The sequence below is a fragment of the Eleutherodactylus coqui genome, chromosome 4, assembly GCF_035609145.1.
Source record: "Eleutherodactylus coqui strain aEleCoq1 chromosome 4, aEleCoq1.hap1, whole genome shotgun sequence".
NCBI lineage: Eukaryota > Metazoa > Chordata > Amphibia > Anura > Eleutherodactylidae > Eleutherodactylus > Eleutherodactylus coqui.
In genome coordinates, this window is record NC_089840.1 from 121,497,821 (window position 1) to 121,521,418 (window position 23,598).

General features: G+C 43.3%; 1 protein-coding gene across 1 annotated transcript in view; it reads right to left on the reverse strand.

Moving 5' to 3' along the window:
* Positions 1 to 23,598, reverse strand: part of PPM1J (protein phosphatase, Mg2+/Mn2+ dependent 1J) — a 56,334-nt gene that overhangs the window by 13,603 nt on the left and 19,133 nt on the right. Inside the window, exons 3-7 of the mRNA XM_066600052.1 lie at positions 22,538 to 22,858; positions 17,925 to 18,037; positions 10,825 to 10,909; positions 6,359 to 6,477; positions 1,031 to 1,094 (exon numbers count right to left, since the gene is read on the reverse strand). Of these exons, the coding sequence (XP_066456149.1) occupies positions 1,031 to 1,094; positions 6,359 to 6,477; positions 10,825 to 10,909; positions 17,925 to 18,037; positions 22,538 to 22,858 (702 nt within the window). The remainder of the gene's footprint in view (positions 1 to 1,030; positions 1,095 to 6,358; positions 6,478 to 10,824; positions 10,910 to 17,924; positions 18,038 to 22,537; positions 22,859 to 23,598) is intronic.

Below are 23,598 nucleotides of genomic sequence, written 5' to 3' on the forward strand. Positions count from 1 at the left end.
TTTTTTCAGCTGTCCAAGATGGCCGAAACAATATTCAGACTACCTATTCCCTATAGTGCACTGTTAGTGTTACATCACCAATGCACTAGACTTGCTCTCTGATTGGCCAGCACTGCTCACTTGATCAGTGCTGGCCAATCACAGGGCAGTGCACAGGTATGTAGAAAACTGCAGTGGCCATCTTGGACTGCTGAAAACTGCACCCCAAACCAGCAGATCAGAGGGATACTGGCAGAGAGGAATGACAGCAGTAATATACTCTCTTTTCTTCGGTCCAAGGACAGAATTTTGTCCTGAAACTGGAGGTTCGCTTTAAGCAATTAAACTCAAGTGCTTTAAACCAATGCTGTTTCAAGTTTGTCGTAAACTGGCCGCAAGACCCGAATCCCAGTGGTAATCTAAGGTTAAAGGGGGTTTTCCATGCAGCGCCCATGGGGTTACACCAGAGTTGGAGCGGAAGCGATGCTCCGACCTGTGTAGTGGCCGGTGCCTGTAATTGCACGCGCAGCTCATGTTGAAATCAATGGGACCCCAGCCTACAATTAAAAGCGCAGGTCCCACTGATTTCAACGAGAGTTGCTCCTGCAATTACAAGCGCCGACCACTACACAGAAGTCGGAGCAGCACTTCTGCTCTGACCCTGGTTTATCCCCGCATGCTCTGCCTGGAAAACCCCTTTAAGCAGATTTCTGGGAGACTCAGGTTTTGAGTTTATAATATGGCTGTGCCACAACTGTCAAAAATGGGGCAAACATATTGCTGCTCTATTCATGTTCTATGTACAAAGCCAAGTTATAGGAGCACAAAGCTGTATAGAAAATGTTTTTATACTTGCCCTACAAATTGTAGGTTGCTCTGTATAATTTTGTTTTTAATGGCGCCTCTTTTTGTCATCCCACGTAAGGGAGGTCATAAAGCTTTTGAAGATAACAATTGCTAAGTTCAATTTATAATTAATAATTTTGTTTTCACTTAGGTTAAAAGGTTTGCTGTGGTTCCTGTACGGCGAATAGCTCTAACATACACCAACCTTTTTGCCTTCTCCATAAATAAGTGGGAACTTCATGTCATCTTCTTCAATAGTTTTATAAGCCCTGTGAAGAAAATGTGAATATATACATTTCTTAGATAACCAGACAACCCCTTTAAGCAGCATATGTGTTATCGGATGACATCCCTCTAATAGGGCTGCTTGTAGTAAAATAATAAACTGAGCAGTACTTACCCCTCCGTCGCCTCCAGGATCAAGTGCTGCAGCCTCACTGTGATCCTGGCATTTGATGTGACAGCTGACGTCACAAAGTCAGGTGACCTATGCAGCCAATCAGAAGGTGCAGCGTCATCACATCTTCTCCTGGCATCAGCGCTTACATTCTGAGTGTCACAAGTTTGGGAATGTGACGCTGCAGCCTCTGATCATAATAAACACAGAGGTGAATACCGCTCACTTTATTATTTCACTACACTCCGCCTATTAAAGGGATGTTGTCCAGTAACCGGACAACCCCTTTAATGTTAAACTCCACTTAAACTATACACTTCTAAAGTTACTTTGTGGTCTTCGATTACCTGAAGAGAGGAATTCCAGTCATATAAAGTTATCTCCTATCCACAGTTCAAGCACTCCGCTATCTCGGGCACTTCCATTGAAATGATTGGAGCGGTGACCAAGCATGTGTGCTGCCAGTCTGTTTGCCAGTCTCACAATGAGACACAGGAACCCTGCTTTGACGATCGATGGGCATCCTATTGGTCACACCCCCACTTATAAGATAGTTATCCCCTATCCTCAGGGTAAGTGTATATTAGCAGAATACTACTTTAGGTGCTTTTAAAAATATCCCTGATTGGTATATAGTGAGCGCCACTCACTTCTTTAACCAACTCGAACTGCTGTCCGGTAAAATAAACACAGAACCAATCTTGGCCACAGCAGTTCAACGGTTTTCATTCTAGCGCTGGTTCTGTTCTGATGGCATCATGGGGTTAATATGTGAGACAGAGACCTCGGCACTTTTCTATCCCATTTAAAAACTGGCAGGACCGTAAACTACATAAGTTGGGGACCAAAGAGGTCATATGATCTCATTGTGACCACCTAGGAATTACTTGTCCTTGTGTTCTCTCAAGAAGTCATTAGTTCAGTCACCTGAATTCCTGTGTGATGAAACTGCTTGGCCTATACCACACAGGCTCTTCATGGGAGGGGGTGGTGTGGGGGAGCCTAAAACAGTAACTGCTGATGCTTAGAGGCTCATGTCACACAGTTCTAATAAAGATAACACAGGATAATGATAATTCATATTGTTCTCCCAGCAGGCAGGGATGGTACTGGCCCTAGCTGGTCATGCTAATGCATCTTGGGATTGCTAGCGCAGCAGAAAAGAAAGCTGGGAAAAATCTAAAAGTGAAGATGGTGTCTGATAAGCAGCAGACAGGATGCTACATTGCATGGAAGTGAGAGCAATATAAACAGAAGAGGGCCGGAGTGTGAGAGACTGAGGGGTGTAGCGGTGGAAAATGTGTTTGACTGGAGTGGCCCTTTAAACCAAGATGAGTTTGAGGCCTGGAGATAATACATGTTTTGTACAAGATCCCTTAGTAAAGTGGATACATCATCCTGGAGCTTAAATCGAGTGTTCTTGGAATAAATCCATATTAAGCTCTTGAACTGTGAATTAAATTAGTATTTGTACACAGTAAATCTGATTTACTACGCACCAGATATAAATTCTTACGATGTGAAAAAAAATTCTGGTGACGCTGTCAGGAAATATAGATGCTTCCTATAACACAATCACGGAGCATGGCATAAATCGTAAGCTGAAACAGGCCTTGGAGCACACTGCAGAATAGCAATTATATCGGTCATGTTCTAATAGAGCTGTGGAAATGAGCAACGGCTGCGCACAGATATAGCAGGGACGTTCTGTGCAGTTTACACCATGTACTTCACCAAAATATAGTCTTTAGTTTACATACCTGCAGCCCAGTGTTAGTCTACGCCTATATACAAGGGCGCTCCCACTCCTCCTCGCTGTTCTCCTTCTCCTCCAAAGTAATATGCCTTATTCAATGCCTGCAAACTATCTATATACATCTACTGTACATTTCTTTTAGTTACGTCACTGAATTCCGTTTAAATACAGGACAAAATCGTACCGCATGCAGCGCTATTTTGTAAGAATGCAGGACAGAAACCTCGTTATAGTCAAAGGAGTCCGTCCGACAGCATTTGTGTCATCATAAGGCAATGGGTGACGTTTTCTTGCTCCCATAACGAAACGCTTCAGCTCAGATGTGAACTAGTTCGTGCCAAAATGTACTGTGTATACCTATCCATATACAATGTATAAGGTATGCCTGACGTCTAGGGATTTATGATGCCGTCATTAGACTCACGAACAGGCTGGGTTTGCAACGTTACTACAGATACAAAAATGCACCCGTTTTTACTGCGTATTATGTGTGCGGGTTCTTCACGTGTAAAATGTGGTATCAAACTTTACATTTCGTTCAACTGTGTACGAGTACGTACAGAATGTACAGCATGCACTATCTTGGTGCGTAATACGTGCAGATACACGCCAAGATAGTGCATGGGGAATAGTTGGCACACAGCTAATATGCAATGCATTGTGTACTGCTGCGTGCCCCCATGTGGGAGAGCCTTACATTTGTGTAAGGCTGGTCTTAGCTCAGACAATGGGTTCAGGAGAGTGCTCTTTTAAATGGACTGATCGATCATTGATCCAACGGGAATTTGGATGAATATCGTTCAGTGTAAATGCATGAACCGACTGAACGACAACAAGAGTTCACTTCTCGTTCTTCATTCAATTTCTGCTTGCAGAAAACTGAACAACAGATCGGCCGTGTAAACAGGTTGTTGTTCATTTACGACAGCCTGTTTACTGTAAGTCGAGGTGGGGGAGCCGGAAAATGATCCCCAACCCATGCTCAGCCACTATTCACTAGCGATGTGTAAAATCACAGGAACACTTATCGTTGGGACTACCCACGGGGCAGCTGTGCCAAACTGGTCATCCTATATAAAAGGGCACTAAGATCTAAAGGGACTAAAGCTCCTATAGCTTACCCATATCATCAGTATTGTAGCTGCCATATAGTTCTACTAAGCAGACCTATACATCTCCAAAGCAACAGACAACAAACTCAGTGTGTCTAATCTTAGAGTATAGGCCCATTTATACTGAAAGATGATTGCTCAAAATTGATTCAAACAGCAGTTTGAGTGACAGTTTTGAGCGATCACTTTCCAATAACTCTTAGGTGGCTAATTAGCTACTTAAGAGTTTATTAGCATGTAAATGAAAGCTCCTGCTGTATGCAAATGACAGCAGGAGTGCTGTTATCTGCTAACAGCTGCTTTGTTCTCGGAGCTGTCAGCGGTATCCCACTGAGAAAGAATACTATCAGCGGTATCCCGCTGAGAACTCAGCGTGCGACGCTGATAAGGCTCATCGCTGACTTTAAGCTTGCTTAAAGTCAGCGATGAACGAATAGTGCATGAAAAGTGCATGATCGGCGCTCATCTACACACAACGATTACTGCTCAAAAGATGGCTTTTGAGTGATAATCGTTGTGTCTAAATGGGCCTTTACTCTCTTCCATCTGTTCCCTACATACATTTGGTGAATTTGCAAAAAGGAGTTCCCTAGAAAAGAAACCCCTGTCTTCTGCTGTGCTATTGGTATCTAGTTACAGGTCAGACACCACTATTCCTACACTGATGACCCGTAGACTATATATATTCCTAAAGAACCCTATAATTACTGCAGTGCATATCTTTATCATTGTAACTTGTATTATGTAAATGCTATTTAGTATAAACAGAAACAGAGCTTTACCAGAACTATGAATTAACCAAACTCTGTCAAGTTCTCCCACTGCCATTAGCATCGGATCAGCACTTTCTATAGGGCAATTTGACAAGGACCCACCACCTTTCTCAGATTAGGTGCATCATAATTAAAAATGTGCGTTTTTACATGTTTGCTTGCGTACTCTTAGGACTAATAAGAAAGCTGAAAACACAAACAAACAAATCCCTTATTGATAATGGAGCAAGAACAGGACAGGGACAGTACTTCTCTTTTCCATGTGCAAATGTATATAAATGTACATATGCAATTGTCTTTCTATAGTAAAAGTAATGGGACTTTCCACTGCGGAGGTTATTTTTGTATATGACTAATCCTAATGTACTAGTAGTCTCAGACAATGACAATATGAGCATTGCTGGGTTTGCCTTCACCCTTGAAGCATGTCACACTTCCTTATGAGTTTACTGTCTACACCAGTATTTTATACTTCAGCCATGTCAAGGACACTGGGGGGTAAAAACTATTTACAATATTCCTTTATGGCTATAAGGAAATGGCTTTGGTTACAAATATCCTACTACAGTACCTATGCAGACTTGTGTCTCTGTCATTACTGACTACAAACGGTTTATGATGGCTCCACGTCAGAAAACTATCATAGAAAAGTTGCAAACAATTACATATAAGTTTCCATGGATTGCATTTCCTTGTGTGGAAGACGTACAAAGTTACCAGTGACCGATAATGTGCTGACTTCTTGCTATCACTGCAAAAGGCTCTGCAGGTGTCGTCTGTCTGAAATTCCTCAGTGTGTAATGTACCTCCCCTCACTTTACAGCCCTTCTATAAGTGCTATACCTACTACAGGGTTAAGTGAAACATGTACATTGAATAACCCTTAGGGACCTCTAACACAATACAGAATATTCCATAACAGCAGAATATGTAGTTTTTGAATTCCGCATGGCTAGTTGCAGAATTGCCAGCAGAATTCTGCTATTTTCAATTCCGCATCAAAATCTGCATATTAGCAGCGCAAATTTAGGTGCTGAATATTCCACAAGAGGGCATACTCCACAATGATGTTGCAGAAAATTGCTTCCCATATGAAAAGTACCTTGAACTCCTAACTAATTGTCTATACTGCTTCGCCTTTGTGTGAGGGGCACAGGTTACCTCCCCAGCAGTGAAAGGGTTACAGCCTGTAACTTACAAGAACCTTTTCCAGCCCCCAGTGCAAAGTCCACTCCCATCATTCACCTGTCCGGTTATAAATAAAGATATGCTGTATGTATTTTTGGGGGGCTGACCACGGCCGATAGCCATGCAGAGTGGCTATACAGGGAATGACGCCCAAGCTGAACTTTTGCACTGGGCCCACTAAACTTTAGCTACACCCCTGGACTAAGGCCAACCTCATACTTCAATGACATGTTCATTCTTTAACATTCGACATAGCGTGATCACGTTTTCATTACACTTGATCTTATAATCACACGGGTTATATTACCAGCCTGTCATGGTGTGGTCACGGTACAGCATTCTTTTTTTTAATTCTTTCTGTTGAATCCTTCGTGGGAACTCAAGACAAGTAAACTCGTTACCCAGCAGTTCTGGCTTCAGAGAGGCCTGGAAGATAGTTCACAATTTACAAAGTATGAATAAACTGAACTTCTTTGCCTATCAGGGTGGTTTCAGACACAGCTTTTTTTGGAAGAAAGTTTACTGCAGTTTTTTAATGGAGTTTTTTGAGGCAAAGGCAGAAGGGAGTCCAGCAGGAAGTATAAATCCTTCCTTTATGTTTCTCATTAATTTTAAATACACTTCTGGTTTTAGCTAAACCAAAAAACTACATGAAAAACTGCCAAAAAGTCTGTAACTTTTCACAAAAAACGCTTGTATGTGTGAACCCCCTCTAAAATAGTAAAGGCCCTCTTACACACGATTATCGATCAAAAGCCATCTTTTGACCAATAAGCCTTGTGTGTAAATTTGTGCCCATCGTGCTCTTACCGTGCACTTTTCGTTCATCGCTGACTTCAGGTCAGCATGAAACCCATCATCCCTGATAAGAGGGACCGCACCCTGAGTTCTCCGTCGGCAGCGCTGATAACATTCTTTAACAGCTGCTGTCCTGCTGGAAAATAGTGATGTATTTAGAGAACAGACCGCCCGCTGTTCTCTAAATACATGCAACTGAAGGTCTAAAGGGCTGATTAGCCCATTAGTAGCTAATGCAAAATGACTGCTCAAAACTGTCAGTTTTAGAGATGAGCGAGTATACTTGCTAAAGGCAATTGCTCGAGCGAGCATTGCCTTTAGCGAGTACCTGACCGCTTGAGATGAAAGGTTCGGGTGCCGGCGGTGGGCAGGGAGCTGCGGGGGAGAGTGGAGCGGAACAGAGGGGAGATCTCTCTCTCCCTCTCTCCCCCCTGCTCCCTCCTGCTGACAGCCGCTACTCACCTGTCACCCGCGCCGGCCCCCGAACCTTTCATCTCGAGCGGGCAGGTACTCGATAAAGGCAATGCTCGCTCGAGCAATTGCCTTTACCGAGTATACTCGCTCATCTCTAGTCAGTTTCTGACGAATTTTGAGTGTAAACTATATGTGTAAACGCACCTTAATTCCTAATAGTTAATTATTAGAGATGAGCGAACGTACTCGGTAAGGGCGATTTCGCAATCGAGCACCGCGATTTTCGAGTACTTCACTACTCGGGTGAAAAGATTCTGGGGGCGCCGTGGGTGAGCGGGGGGTTGCAGAGGGGAGTGGGGGGGAGAGGGATAGAGAGCTCCCCCCTGTTCCGCGCTGCTACCCCCTGCTCCACCACGCCACGCCCCGCCCCCCGGCGACCCCCGAATCTTTTCACCCGAGTAGTGAAGTACTCGAAAATCGGGGTGCTCGATTGTGAAATCGGCCTTACCGAGTACATTCGCTCATCTCTATTAATTATTCCTAAAAACATAAATACAACAGTCAGAGTCTGCCCTCTTGTATTATGGTCCCTTTAGAAAGATGACTTTTTAAGGCACCGAACAAGGATTGGTGGTTTGTAAAGTCATGCAGTGATCTGAAGGTCACCATCAGGATGGTCTTTGCTTCCTGCAGGGTAGTAGGACTGGGTACTCCTATCTACCTGGTGAGAAACGTTCATGCCACTGTAGGGGAGATGCCACAGAGTTTCCCAGACATATTACTGGTGGTTTGAGAATTGGCACCTGTGCCAAACAGATAAAGGTCAGAAAATGTTACCCTAAGGCTGGCTTCACATCACGTTTTTGTGCATCATGCGTCACAGTGTTTTTCCGGTGTAATTTTTGCATACGCAAATAATGCACCTTTGCGCTTTCAAAAAAAATCCGCAGCCACGGTCCCGTACTTTAAAATGACTAATTAGCCTAATTAGCTTCATATAAGTATAATTAAGTAATTGGCTTTATCCGAGTATCGCTGTGCTCGGGTCTAAAGATTCGGGTGCCGCTGCGGCTGACAGGTGAGTCGCAGCGGGGAGCAGGGGAGAGCGGGCGGGAGAGAAGGAGAGAAAGATCTTACCTCCGTTCCTCCCCGCTCTCCCCTGCAGCTCCCCGCTCCGTGCCGGCACCCGAATCTTTAGACCCGAGCACAGCGATACTCGGATAAAGCAAATTACTCGAGCGAGTAGTGCTTATCCGAGTACGCTCGCTCATCTCTAGTATTTATCAATCCGTGACAATCTATCCATTTGCTTTCTTCATCTTCCAACAGGCCTCTATTAAAATGAAATGTGATATCTGATTGATTGCCATGGGCAGCAGCTGCTTTTTACTTACACTAGTCTTGATACAACTCCTCCTTTATGCTGTAGAACCCTCACATAGCAGCATTGGTAATAAAAGTGATGTATAAATAGAACTTCATTATAATACTGGAGTGGTGAAAGGGCAGAGAAAATGCCAAGTGGATGTAAAGTGTGATTGTTCTCAGTAAGAGAAAACAAGTAATCCTGTAGATAGGATACCTTGTAATGGCTAACAAAATGCATGATGTTATTGCAAGCTTTCAAATCTACTCAGGGTTCTTCCTCAGGCATAGGCCGGTCTCACTCAAATGGATTTGAATTGCGGATTCCGCAATCTCTATCCACAAGCGTGATCATTGGGCAATTAAATGCATTGACTTTCGCCGGTTCACTCCCACTTGCAGGTAGAAATTGCAGCATGCTCTATTTTACCACAGATTCGGCACGTATAAGCTCCATTGATCTCTATGGATGCGTTCGATTTGCAGTTCATAAGCAAATACATTGCAGATGGACGTGGATTCGTAAACAAGTTGCTAGGAGGCCAGATAACAAGTAGAATAAAGAAAGCAGGAATTTGTGCGCAGACAATGCAGGACCCAGTCTGGGGAGCAAGACACCCATCCAGCCTGCTGTCTGCAACCTCCACTTGTTCTTCTAGGCTCTTCCTCCACAAAAAAATGTTATTTTTTTAAAAGTGGTTTATACTACTTCCAAAATAAGTAGTATAAACCAGCCGAGCCAAAAGAACAGCAACCCGTTCTAGAGGCTCTAGGAACAGCTCTCACCACGACAGCACAACAGAATGTCGCCTGAGATAGAAGGGTATTTCCAGGGGGTTGAACTACCTTCTGATGTCATTCCCTGCTTCGTTCTTTCGCGCAGACGAGACAATGTCCTTAAATGTACACCTGTGCAGAAAACCACAAGCATACGCAATTCAGTTCCGCGATCATGTGCGGGTCCTCCGCTGCGGATATCCGCTAGCGGAATCCAACTCGTTCTTGTGAGCCCGTCGTTAATGGAATAGATTAGAAAAAGTATATATTTCTACACACAATATATGTAAAAGACACAGACATGGTGTGATCAATTTGCACTTAAAACAATACCAGAACTGGATGAGCAGATGAGTAAATACTTAATTCGTCCACTATTAAGGATGTGAATTTTTTTTCCTAAAAATTGATGTTAGTGGTCACCAGGCCTGTTATTATCTGTGCTATATATATGTATCATATTCTCCACTGTTGCATGAAGCCTCTTGAGATGTGGATTCCTGTCTTGAGTGTCAAGATGGTTATAAAAGTGTACTCCCAAATTCTTCTATGATGTTGAGATTTGAAGTTGCCTTTTGATTTAATAACCTTTTTATGTTCTATGTTGTATCCGTAGCTATCTAGAAAAATGCTCATAGAAGAATTTGGTAGTACCATCTTTGAAACTCTCAAAACATCTCAAGAAGCTTCATGCTACAGCAGAATGTATGATAAATCTATAGCACAGATAAAACACAGGCCTGGTGACCCCCTAACACCAATTTAGAGACCATAAAATGTTCACATCCTTATCAGCGGACTAATTAAGTATTTACTCCTCTACTCATCCCGTTCTGGTATTGTTTTAAGTGGAAATTAATCATACCATGTCTGTGCCTTGTCATATATATATATATATTTCTTTAGATCTATTCCATTAAGCCTGAAGAAAAGCCTTAAGTAGGTTTGAAAGCTCGCTATAACATCATGTATTTCTGTTAGCCATTAAAAGGAATCATATCTACAAGATTACTTGGTTTCTCTTACTGAGAACGATCACATTTTGCTCTACTGGCTAACAAGGTATCAAACTTTTTTTCTCATGGTCTAAAGGGCAGGCTCAGAACTTTAGCACAGGAACAATTTGAAAGTCACAAGTTTCCAAACCGGAATCACAACATGCAAGACTCTCATACAACTATTTTCGGTATCTGACTTGTCAAGGATGTTGTGGTTAAAGAAATGCAGGAACAATATTTGTAATAGTAAGATTCACATCTTGCAACATTTCGGGAAATGTGATCACCATTCAGTCATAAATACATGAGTAGTTGTGAGGAACGAAAAATGTGCACACATAGGAAATAGTCATGTACAGGCAGGCCTGGGTAGTGTTAGAATATAGAGTGTGGTTAGTAAATTAGAGCATGGTGTTCTTACCAGCAATTGTAGCCTCTGCCTTTCTGTTTCCGGAGTAAACTCATGTGACATCTCAATGGTTTTCCCCTGACGAATGATTATGGCCCTGCAATTATATGTCAAAATGTGAGAACAATACAAAGGAGCATAAAGCAGGTCATATAACAACAGGAATGGGTTCAGGCGTGGCAGGTTTTTTTCTTGTTATGGTGGATTTTTGCATTGAATGTGCACATTACATGCAGACTTTACAACGTATTCCATCCAGCATAAAGAGCATGCTGTGCATTTAAAGCTATGCCACTTGCACTGAAATTCACACGGATTTCTTCCACGGGGTTTGGAAACCCCCATCCACATACAACCAATCAACCTTAACATTAAAAACAATGACCGGTGAAGTGATTAACATGGATTGTCTCATTACTATGGCTTCTGTCTGGGGTGGGAAGCAGCAAGTGAACAGTCTGTTCTTAAAGTTGATATTTCGAAAGCAGGAAAAATGGGCAAGTGTTAGTATTTGAGTGTCTTTGCCAGGGGCCAGATAGTGATGGCGAGATGACTAGGTCATTTCCAAAAAGGAAGTTCTTGTGGGGTGTTCCCACAAGACCTTATAGCATGGCAAAAATGGTCAAAGAAAGGACAACTGAAGGCCACGGTTCATTGATTGCTGCGGGGAGCGAAGGCTAGCCTGTCTGGTCTGATCCTACAGAAGGGTTACAGTAGCAGAAATGGCTGATACAGTTAATGCTATGATAGGGAAGGTGTCAGAACTCACAGTGATCACAGCTTGTTGTTTTTGGGTCTTTTGTAGTTGCTGACCACTAAGTGTGCCCATGGTGACACTTGACACCACCGAAAGTATCCACAATGGACACATGAGCATCAGAACTGGACCGTATAGTGGAAGAAGGTGGTCTAGCCTGATGAGTAACGTCTTCTACATCATGGTGATGCCTATGTGGATTTGCATTGCATACCTAGGCAAGAGATGGCATTAGGATGCACTATGAGAAGAAAGCAAGTCAGTGGAGGTAGTGTGATGCTCTAGTCAATGTTCTGCTAGGAAACCTTGTGTCCTGGCATTCATGTGGATGTCACTTTCCATGCACCACATATCTACATATTGTTGCAGACTAAGTGCATGGCAATGATATTCCCTAATGGCAGTGGCCTCTATCAGCAGGATGATGCACCCTGCGCCACTGCAGAAACTGCTTAGAAATGGTTTGAGAAACATGATAAAGAGTTCAAGGTGTTGGCTATGGCTAGACCTCTAAATTTCCAAGATCTGAAGCTGATCAAGCATCCGTGGAATGTGCTGGAATAAGACCCATGGAAGTGCCACCTTAAAGGAGCAATCAGGGGAAATGTATTTTTCATTCATTATGTAACTAGCCCCCTATTATATGTAAATCAGCTACTGTTACCTTTGCTAGTTATATCTTTCTATCTGAAACACCTTTCTCCTCAGGTGGGTTTATGCTGTCTCAAACTAATAAGTTTCTCAGTCAGCATCAGTCCTGTGTGCTGGGTCTTACCACACATGCTCTGCAGAGGCGGACACAAACTTCAATCACAGTTACTGGTGATGAGTAGAGGCTCCAGGCACACAGTTATAATGAAGGAGATCACAGCTCATCTTCCTTACTATATACTTATGGTCTGTAGCTTATTTAGGCGAATACAGAATGTAATGGCAGCATTTTCACTGCAGTACAGATGGTCCAGTTTGTAGCTGCTCATGTGATGCTGTGCTGATATATTACGGGTTTGATAGCACAGAATAATGAACGAGAAAGCAGGAACATATATCTCTGCATCGAGATGGAGCCTGAGAAGTATCAGACAGGAGGCTGCACTGCATGGGAGTACAATATGCATTGGGGACCTCCCAGGTGTGATCAGCTGTTAATGTCTTGATTACAAGATACCACAGGGCACCTTCAGAGGTCTTGTGGAGTCTACTGCTCAACAGGTCCAAGCTGTTTTAGTGATATAAAGAGGACCTACACAATGGCAGGCAAGTGGTTTTAATGTTACGGCTGATCAGTGTATATAGCACTGTAAATTGTGGTGGATTTTGAGACATCTGAACATAACCTAGTAATGTACATGCAATGGTAATTCAGGGTTATTACAAATGATCTTCCTAATTGGAAACACTCATAACTTACATTTAATGGCACTCTGATATATACATTTGATGTCAATGGAAACAAAAAAACTCAAAAAGTTTTGTTGCACTATATCAAAAATGGTTTCCACATTTTCCACATCAGAAGTGGTCAATGTGACCCCCTTTGTCACTAGACAAACATCGAGCCACACACGTTGTAACTTATCACAACTGGTGCGGGGAACGTGGAGGCCAAGGAGGAAGTTCACTATTGTAACCACCTGAATGGCCAATCCATCTGTTTGGTAGTTGCCTAATGAACTTACTTCTGCCTTTATTGCAAAAATTGGGGGCCTTTCTGAGTAGACTGTTAGGGGGTGTTGGGACCAGTGGATGTGTGAGGGCACACATGGTGACTGGGCTCAGGACGCCCTCAACAGACCACCAGTAGAGAGGAGCATCTGAACATTCGGCAAGCACAAGCAGCTCCAACTGTTTCATTGTCTGCCACCCAGAGACAGGTGGCGCCATCATTCACCTTGGAGTGGTTGCACAAATGCTCCATGTAGGTAGGTGGGTTTTCCCCTCCCCCAGATTTTGACATTATGTTTGTGAAACTTGCATGGATGGTCCACTGTTTTCACGCTTACTGGTGGACGGCTGGATGATTTTTAATTACAGATGCAACCTTTTTCCTTAAAATTGGAGTGCCGCTAACGAATTGTGTGCCCACTGGGGGTATTTTCACCAAACTTTGTTTGAAAATGACATTGCGAACTAATAACAGACTGGTAGACCTGAAAACAAGGACACAAAATGCTCTCCTGCCTTCCTTGCAAGCCATTTTGTCTCATAGCCCCCTAGCGATGACTATAGAAGAAGAACATTTTGGGCCTCATTTACCAAAACTGTCAAATAGTACGTCCGCCGTTGTTGTTCATAGCAACCAATCACAGCGCAGCAGCTTTCATTTTTACCTCAAAAGCCTGAGAAATGAAAGCTACACTGTGATTGGTTGCTCTGGGCAATATAGACCATCTTACTGTTAGATAGTTTTGGTAAATGAAAATTCTTAAATTTGTTTCCAGTTATATCAAATTTATGTATCTGAGTGTCATTCATCGGGAGTTATGAGGAGTCACATCGGGAAGATCATTTGTAATAACCCTGGTATAACAAACAGTGATGTACAACGGTAAACATTTATAATACTAATAAAGGCAAAAGGATCCCATGCATGTCAACAGGTTTCAAAGGAAGAAAAAGCAGTACCCATTCTACGTCCTTATACACAGCACACGTTGCAAAAACCAGACGCAGACCCACCTCTTCATTTTGCAGCAGTGCTAAAACCTATATATATTGCACCCAGTCTTAACCAAACCTCATAAACAGTCCCCTTTCAAATACTTTTTATTGATATTTGGTTAAAACCTCAGACCCAACATAACTCTACTAACACACATAGATCTTAAAGTGCTTTTACACGGGCCGGCAAATCGTTCAGATTCCCACCATCCATAATTGTTCAGTGTAGATGCATCTAGCGACTGAACAACGAATGAGAAGTCGTTCACTTCTTGTTCGTCGTTCAGTTTCTGTACCAGCCCGTGTAAGCAGGCAGTCAGTCGCTTACAATCGACTGACTGTGAATGGAGGTGGCTGGGCCGAAACGATCCCTGGCCCGCTCTGCCTCCATTCAAGAACGATTCGCTGGGACAACCCATTGGGCATCTGTTGGCCAACAAATCGTCCTGTGTGAAAGTACCCTTAGATAATTAATTGGACCACATAGATGAAACCGTAGCAAAGCACATAACCAATAGGAAAGGCTGTTCATAGATACAACTATGGAGAAAAAGGACCCCGCTATGTGGTACTTACAGACCGCCAAGGATATGATCAGATTGCTGTTCATAAAGGAACTCCATCACTTTCATCTCTTTTATTCAGGTGGATTTCCAGATGAGCATCCAGACATGGGTGGCAAACATTGCATAAACCGTACACATATGCCCTTCCTGTGCCCCTCACAGTAAGTGAGTCAGGGGGTCTTTTAGCAAAGTAAACACGTCTCTGTGTTACATTGTCAACCTTGCTCGGATAGCCACGTTCCATTTTAATATGCTTTAATAGATTTGAGGGGCACTATCCTATATTGAAGAACCAATGTCTCCACAAATCTAGAGTTTCCAACGCATATTCCATGTAACCCTGGAAATAATCCTGGGACACAGTTTGCTCTTTTAAAAACTCCTTGTCCCTTCTACACCATTTCAAATATAAAGTAAAAACAATCTGGTTTCATTCCAGGAAAACTGCCTCTATTAGGTAAAGAACGTGAAGGCTGAAAAAAGAGAAAAGTGGAGCAAACCCCATGATGGAGAAGTCAGCTAAGGACAAATGTGCCTCATTTATTGGTGGTGAACGTGCATGTGCCGAGGTGCTGCCAACCATTCTAAACCTGTGAATGTAATGCATGGGGACCGTTAAACGGTCCTTGAGGGGAAGTAGCAATAAAAGTGTGAATGATACTCTTGTATAAAATTTAAGGGATGGCATAAAAATGCATACTAATTGGATTTCTGGTTGTGTCTATTAGCCAACATTGTGGAACACCACTGGTGAGAAAGAGGAGAGCTCAGAAGTGCAGAAGGTCCCTTTCCCCATTGGCAGTGCTCCAACATGGCAAATAGGCACAACCAAGTATCCAATCAGTAGCTGGTTATGTCTTATCCCAGCTTAACTGAAGAAGAGGCTGTGCCTCGAAACGCAGTTTTCTGCATTGAAACAATATCATTCACACCCTCACTGCTACCTCTCCCTGGAGAGCTGCGCCTGGCGCCAGATGTGTAACCATTTCCCTCTGTTTTGAAAAATGTGTTTTATACAATGTATCATTTGCTTCCTAATGTGTATTGCTCAGTAGTAGTAAACCGTGTGGTCAAAAGTCACAGAGAGAGGATATAGCAGTTCTGGAAAATCACTATCAGTGGCCATACTTACTGATATACTGATACAGAATACAAGGGCGGGTGTAGAACCACAACCCTGAGCACGCAGACAGACAAAATGCTATATGAAGGAGCGTTGCACAGGTGCAAGATACCAATGAATGATCACTCACACACCTTCCTTATACTGAGGGGGCGGCTGCTTACTATTAGGGTGTATTCACACAGGCGAGTTTCATGTGCAAGTTCCATCCGATGGCGATATGGACGGAACTCGTGCGTGTTCTTAGCACGCTGATTTCAATATGTTTTTTCACTTGTAGCGTTGAACAATCACTGCATGTCCTATTCCTTACGAGGAATCGCCCATTATTTCCTATGGAATCTTACAAAGAATAGCAGCACACTTGCACACCTTGCGATTTACATGCGAGCGCAACACAATTTATAGCATTGAAGACTATAGGAAGCACGTGTGATCTTTTCATGAGTGTGAAAATCACAAGTACCTAGATGAAGGCAATTAGTTCTTAAGTACACCTCTTCCCGTGACATCTCTGCACCTTTCCTCCAAAACATCACCAACTGTCTGTCTGCTGTCTCTAACACCATGTCCTCTCTCTACCTAAAACTAAACCTCTCTAAAACTGACTTACTGGTGTTTCCTCCTTCCACCAACCGACCTCCTCCTGAGATCTCCATCTCAGTGTGTGGCGTCACCATAACTCCTAGACAACATGCCCGCTGCCTTGGGGTCATATTCGACTCAGATCTCTCATTTACTCCCTACATCCAGTCAGTGGCCCGAACATGTCGGCTGCACCTAAAGAACATCTCAAGAATCCGCTCCTTTCTCACCATAGACACGCTGAAAACGCTTGTTGTTGCCCTCATCCACTCACGGCTCGACTATTGCAACTCCTTGCTGGTCGGCCTCCCCTGCACCAGACTCTACCCTCTACAATCCATCCTGAATGCGGCAGCCAGGCTCATATTACTGTCCAGCCGCTACTCAGATGCCTCTGCCCTGTGCCAGTCACTGCACTGGCTGCCAGTTAAATACAGAATTCAATTTAAACTTATTACCTTCATCCACAAAGCCCTCCACAGTGCAGCGCCCCCCTATATCGCCTCCCTCATCTCAATCCATCACCCAGCCCGGGCTCTCCGCTCGGCAAACGAAACTAGACTGCACACCCCTCTAATTCGAACTTCTCACTCCCGCCTCCAAGACTTCTCCAGAGCAGCACCAGTCCTCTGGAACGCACTACCAAAGAACATCCGGGCAATCCAGGACTCGAAAAACTTCAGGCGTGCTCTAAAGACGCACCTCTTCAGGGATGCATACCGCATTCCCTAAACAAACCCTTCTGTACTCCGCCTGATAACATGTTTCCTGACCTACTGACTGCAATCCCTGCTAGCCATCATAAACCGCTCCTGTAGTCATATTGATCCTGCCGTCGCATAGCTAAATGTCTGACTGTTGTCTGTATATAACATCCCTCACTCTCCAGCACGCGATACTGTGCACATCTCCAGCCATTTTACCTTCTGTATCACCCCATTACTTGTAGTATGTAAGCTCGTTGGAGCAGGACCCGCACCCCTATTGTTTCCATCAGCTGATTACGATTGTAACCGTGGTTCTGTAATTTTTTGTACTTTTGTCTTTCTGTATTTCCCCTGTCTATGTAAGCGCTGCGGAATATGTTGGCGCTATACAAATAAAGATTATTATTATTATTATTAAAGCAAAAATGCATTGTGCTCACATGCAAAATCGCAATTTTACAAGTGCGAAATTGGTCGGAGTTTCTTGGACCTATATCGCACTCAACCGTGTTAATACGACTCTTGGGCTTATTCACACAAACGCATTTGCGCAGCGTATTGTGCACAATATGTAGTGAGTAAAGCATGATGATTTTAATGGGTGTGTTCACATGAGTGTATTTCCATGCACATTTGTGCAAAAACAGTACGCAGCATTGGCAATATGTGGTAGCAGTACTGTTTACTGTGTGGCATATTATTCACAAGTGTACCTGCTATCACCAGCGTTGGCCACATATAGCTTGCCCATCAAGTAGACCGTCACGAGCGCACAGCAGCCTCCCTCAATGCTGTGTGATATTCGCTCTCGTTCAATCTGTTTATCCTGTAACCATAAAGAGACAAGTGTTACATGGTAGATATCATCTATGAACAAGGTTATACATGCATTGTTATATTTACAGAAACCACCAGTGATCCAAAGATCAAATGTCCATTGGAGTTCTATGTGGCACCTCTGGGGTCCACACTATGGGGGAAACGCTGTGAGGTCAATGGTAATTTATTGGTAAACTATGATTTTCTCCTGAAATCGGTAAAGTATAATGCATCTGATGTTCCTCCAGCCCACAAGCACTTCAGGGTGCTGTTCCTGCCACGGATGATACGCTGTAGCCGTATGCAGATCAACGCTAATTGCTGGGTGGACCTCATAATAGGTCCAGGTGCAGCAGCAATTAGCAATGATGTGCATGCGGTCACTCCGGACATCAACAGCATATACGGACGTCCTTAATGAGCAAAGTTATTACAGTCCTAAAGGAGCAGAAGTAAAGGTAATGATCTCACCTATGTAGCAGGTGATCAAGACCTGAGAAGGTTGAAACGCGTCCTCAGGACGGTTGTATTTTTCTTGTTATTATGGGCACATACTGAATAAATAGAAGAAAGCTTTTATCTCTATGCATCCAAGCTCCTATCATTTAAATGCACATGTCTAAAGGAGCAGACACTTTTTTAGCGATTTTACGCATGTGCTGGTTTAAAGACCTAATTTTTTCTCTTGGCCTGCAAAAATTATTTTTGCTTTGAGTTTTTTTTTGGTGATTTTTTTTCCTTTTTTTGTTTCATTAAAGATAGTGTGTACAAAAAAAGAGATTTTCTGTATTCTATAGTTCTTCATTTTTAATATTTGTATATTTTTACCACAATAACGTACAGGAATGGGTTCCCCATTTTGCTTTAAATCTTTTGATAAACATACTCGGTAAAAATCAAGCAACAGAAATGAGTTGCAGATATGTAAATGATTAGAGTTGTGGTGTGAGTAGATGAACAGTCTTGTTGTGGTCAACATGCTCCACACAAGCAGAAGAGGTCCAATACACACAAGGGGCCTCTGTCCACGGCATAAATTAAATTACAAAATCCGCGCGGGTCCCCCACGGCCATAGGGAATCATTGGGCACCAGCAGATAATTAAATACCTGCCGATGTCATTTTCCCCCAGTGTGCTGATCACACACGTGGGAAAACAAACGCAGCATGCTCCATTTTTATGCGGACGGACGGCTTCCACTGAAGCCATCCAATCCGCAACACAGCCGCGGATGACACTTTGGCTGTGTCGCAGGTCCACAGGAGTTTAAAAAAAAATAAAAGAAGGCACGGCACATGCGTGCGGCACGTCGCTAGCATACCGAGCACATCCGCCAGGCCGGATGGAATCCACTGCAGAATTCTGCACAGGGAAACCTTGCGGGCCCGTGGACATGGGGACTTAGAGGCAAAAGGTAGAACCACTTTTAGGGCCACAGGGGACAAGATCGTTCATCTCATCACACCACAACTCTGATCATTTACTTATCTGCCTGAGATGGAACTGCATGCCGAGTTTTGCACCAAAACAACAACTTCTAGATGCTTGATTGTATTCGACAACGTGTACTTCATAGATCTGGATAGATAACACTACATAGTGCTGACTGGCTGAGAAAGGAAATATCTGCTCCACCAAGAAATGATAGTGTAATACTTCTGCTTATTTATATTTCTAGAATTTGCCTATCATTATCTACCAGTAGATCAGCAGATCCATGTGATATAGGAAGTGTGAGCCTACCTTCTGACATAAGGCACAAACTCAGATGGAAGGGTCAGACATTATAGATGAGCGAGTATACTCGCTAAAGGCAATTGCTCGAGCGAGCATTGCCTTTAGCGAGTATCTCCCCCGCTCGAGACTGCAGGTTTGGGTGCCGGCAGCGGGCACGGAGCTGCGGGGGAGAGCGGGGCGGAACGGAGGGGAGATCTCTCTCTCCCTCCCTCCCTCCCTCCCGCTGACAGCCGCTACTCACCGATCCCCCGTGCCGGCACCCAAACCTGCAGTCTCGAGTGGGGGAGATACTCGCTAAAGGCAATGCTCGCTCGAGCAATTGCCTTTAGCGAGTATACTCTCTCATCTCTATCAGACATCTTTCTACTCATTTACCGATGTAACTGATGTTTCATTACACTGTATAGATATCCGACAATTCCTCTTCAGTGAGTATCAAATGAAATAGAACAACTGACATAATATTTTTGGTGTATAAAACCTTTTAGTTGCCAATGTAGCAAAGCTATGAAATAGAAAAGTCACGGCATGTTCTATTTTTCTTGTGAGTCAGCAGAAAACTTGCGCATTATTTCCAATGAGTGAGGAACAAAATTGCATTGCAATTGCAAAAGTTTTATGCAAGTTTCCCCGACCGATCGTCCGTGTGAATGTACCCTTAGAGACTGATCTCTCTTCCTTTCTGTATTTTTTGTAATATTCTTCTGCTGTTCCAGATCTGCAGCAGATTACTGAGCCTTGTGACATGCCGTTAGGGACAATTTAACCTCCTGCTTGTGTAGTAATTCCTGACAGCCAGGCAGCTACACATGAAGAAGGCAACTAGTTGTCATCCGGAACCTGCTCTCAAGATATACAATGCACTAATGTTGTCTTATCAGCTAGTGCAGAATGCCATAACTGCCAGCCTGCTGATAAGTACATGACAGAAAATGTGTTTCCATGACAGAAAACCGCTCTGGAGATGACAGCAGTGGCCACATGTCCATCTGTAGAAACCGAATACCCATTCTATTAAGTGCTCTCAAAGGCAGGCGGGATCATAACACAATGAGAGGTTTCTCCAGGAAATGGAACTGTGCTCAAACATTCTCATACACACTACATTCCAGTTAAAGGGGTTCTGATGATAAGCACTAATTGTAATCATTGTCCGATCATTAGCGCAGGGGTCGATTCCAATTCAATCCCTTTGCTGAGCAGTTGCTCTTCCTTGTTTTCGGTATTGGGGGGGCTCCCGGTGCTCAGACCCCACCAATCATTGACACGCTCACTTGTCTATTTTCCCAACTATTTGTTATACGGCGGAAATTAGTTTAATCCCTGTGTTTGACTTGAAACCACCATTTCTTCTTGAAATTGTAGTTCTACAGCAACTGAGGCATGTATGATATAGAATATGCCCTGCTTACAATCTTAAAACTAAAATCTCACCCCTTTTTTCCTCATTTATTGCATAAAAAAACTATAAAGCATGGAAAAATTAATATTTAGTATGACTATGCCAAAATGAACCCCTTAGTGACCACCAATACGCCCCTTTTACTGACCTCACCAATGAACTTTAAACCTGCACATACATCCTTTAAGCAGTGACTTGGCTGACTACTGACAGCCAGGCTCCTGCTCTAACCACCAGGAATGGAAAAACCTCAGATCCTGGCAGTTTAACCCCTTACATGCCACAATTGATAGCACTGCACCATGTAAGGAGATGACAGGGGGAGAAGGATCTTGCAATGCGATTGCAAGGTACCAATGGGTTCCCATGGCAGCCGAAAGCATGACAAAGGCCTTCATGTCTGACATGTAACTCAATCTGTTAGGCCCCGCTTACCACAGAGTCTAATAGACTGCTGTCATAATCTTAGTAGAACGCACTACATAAATAATGCAGTGTACTATCATATCGATCGAAGTAATGATCACAAACAATCACAAGCCCAAGTATTGTGCTCAAGTACTAAAAAAAAAAAATAATCTCTATAAACTCAGTATAATACCGGTAGTAATCGAGACGATCCTGATAAGTAAGTTATCGTGTTATTTTTACCGAATTGTGAAAGCAAACCCCCCAAAATAATGGCAGAATTTCAAAACATTTTTTCCATCTACCCCTCCCCATTAATGTAATCAAAAAGTTCAACACCCCATTGTATGTACCCAAGAACATGGCAATTAAAATATATAACTCATTCCAAAACAAACAAGCCCTTATATGGCTGTGCCAACAAGGTATGGCACAAAATAGACGGGACAGTAAGGGGTTAAAGTATCATGCCATTTATCCCGCATGGTGAATGCCATTAAAACAAACAAAAAAAAGTCAGATTTATTTATGTTTTTGTTCATCTTGCCTCTCAAAATAAAAGAATAAAAAGTGATCAGGAAGTCGTATGTATCCCAATAGGACACAACTATAAACTAGATTCACCCCACCAAAGACACAAGCCCTCGCACGGCTCCATTGGCATTAAGATGATGGGTGAGTGTAGGCTGGTTTATAACTTTTTCAAAAGGGCAGCTTATAAAAAAACAAAAAACATATATCACGGAAAACCCCTTTAAGAAGTGTCATCTAGGTATATGATGAACAGGACCAGACTTTTTATGACCATTGTTGAGATTGTTCTTTGGCTTGAAAGAGCAATTGTTATTTAATACCTTTCTTATTGGCTGAGTTGATTAAAGATGCAAAAGCTTTGGAGGCCGCTTGGGTCTATAAATATCGGTCTTGCAGAGTGCATTAGTGTTCTTCTAGCTACTTACCATTTGTATGAAAGCATTTTCCAGTGCGCCAATAACAAGACTCTCAGGAAACACTTGTTTTTCGACGTGGAAGCGCACTGCTGTCTCCATAGGAGGCTCAGTTATCTCATGGCAGGACGCGCCTGAGATATTTTCAGTCCTAGTCCCCGTGTTGGGGTCCAGACACAGAGGAGCAGCTGTAGACTGCTGCAGGATATGGACAAGGTCTCTTAGCTGATCACAAATGTGAAGATGAAGGAGTCTCGATGCACTTAATGCACACCCATATCCTGCATGGCCATCAAAGAGTGCCCAGTAATAGAAACTGACTCCATCACAGACCTAGAGAATAGACAGGAGATCATTCATTACATATTCACTTTCCTGTTATTAATAATTCATCCTATGCTAGGAAATTCTATTCAATGACACCGCACTTCTAATGTCCCTCGAGACATGACTGCATGACTTTACCCGCAGCACAAGAGAAGTTCCTGGCTACTTGTTAGTGGCTGCTAACTTGGGAGCACTTGGTAAATGAGGACACTACTGAGGGGTGCGGTTGGCACAGCGTGGGATCATTGTGGCCAACGATGTATGGGGAGAAGAGAATGAACCTGAGCTCATGTAAAATTTAGTTTTGAAAAGAATAATGGCAATTCATGTTATTGAAAGTGGTTTTCCCTCAGAGTCGGCTGTCAGTGCCCAGCTACACCGGGGTCAGAGCCACTACTCCAACCCCTATGTAGTGTCCAGCACATGTAATTGCAGGTGCAGCTCTCATTGAAATCCAAGGGAGCTGTGCATGTAATTGCAGGCTGTCAGTGCCAGGATACACAGGGGTGGGAGCAGAGGCTGCTACTCCAACCCCTATGTAATTACAGGCACAGCTCTCCTTACAATGAATGGGACTTCATCCTGTAAATTACAAGCACAGCTCGCATTGATTGTGAGGAGAGCTGTGCCTGTAATTACAAGCACTGGCCACTACACAGGGGTCGGAGCAGCGGCTTCCCCTCCAACCCTGGTGTATCCTGGCTCTGACAGCAAGTGCTGCCTGAAAAACCCCTTTAATCATTGCT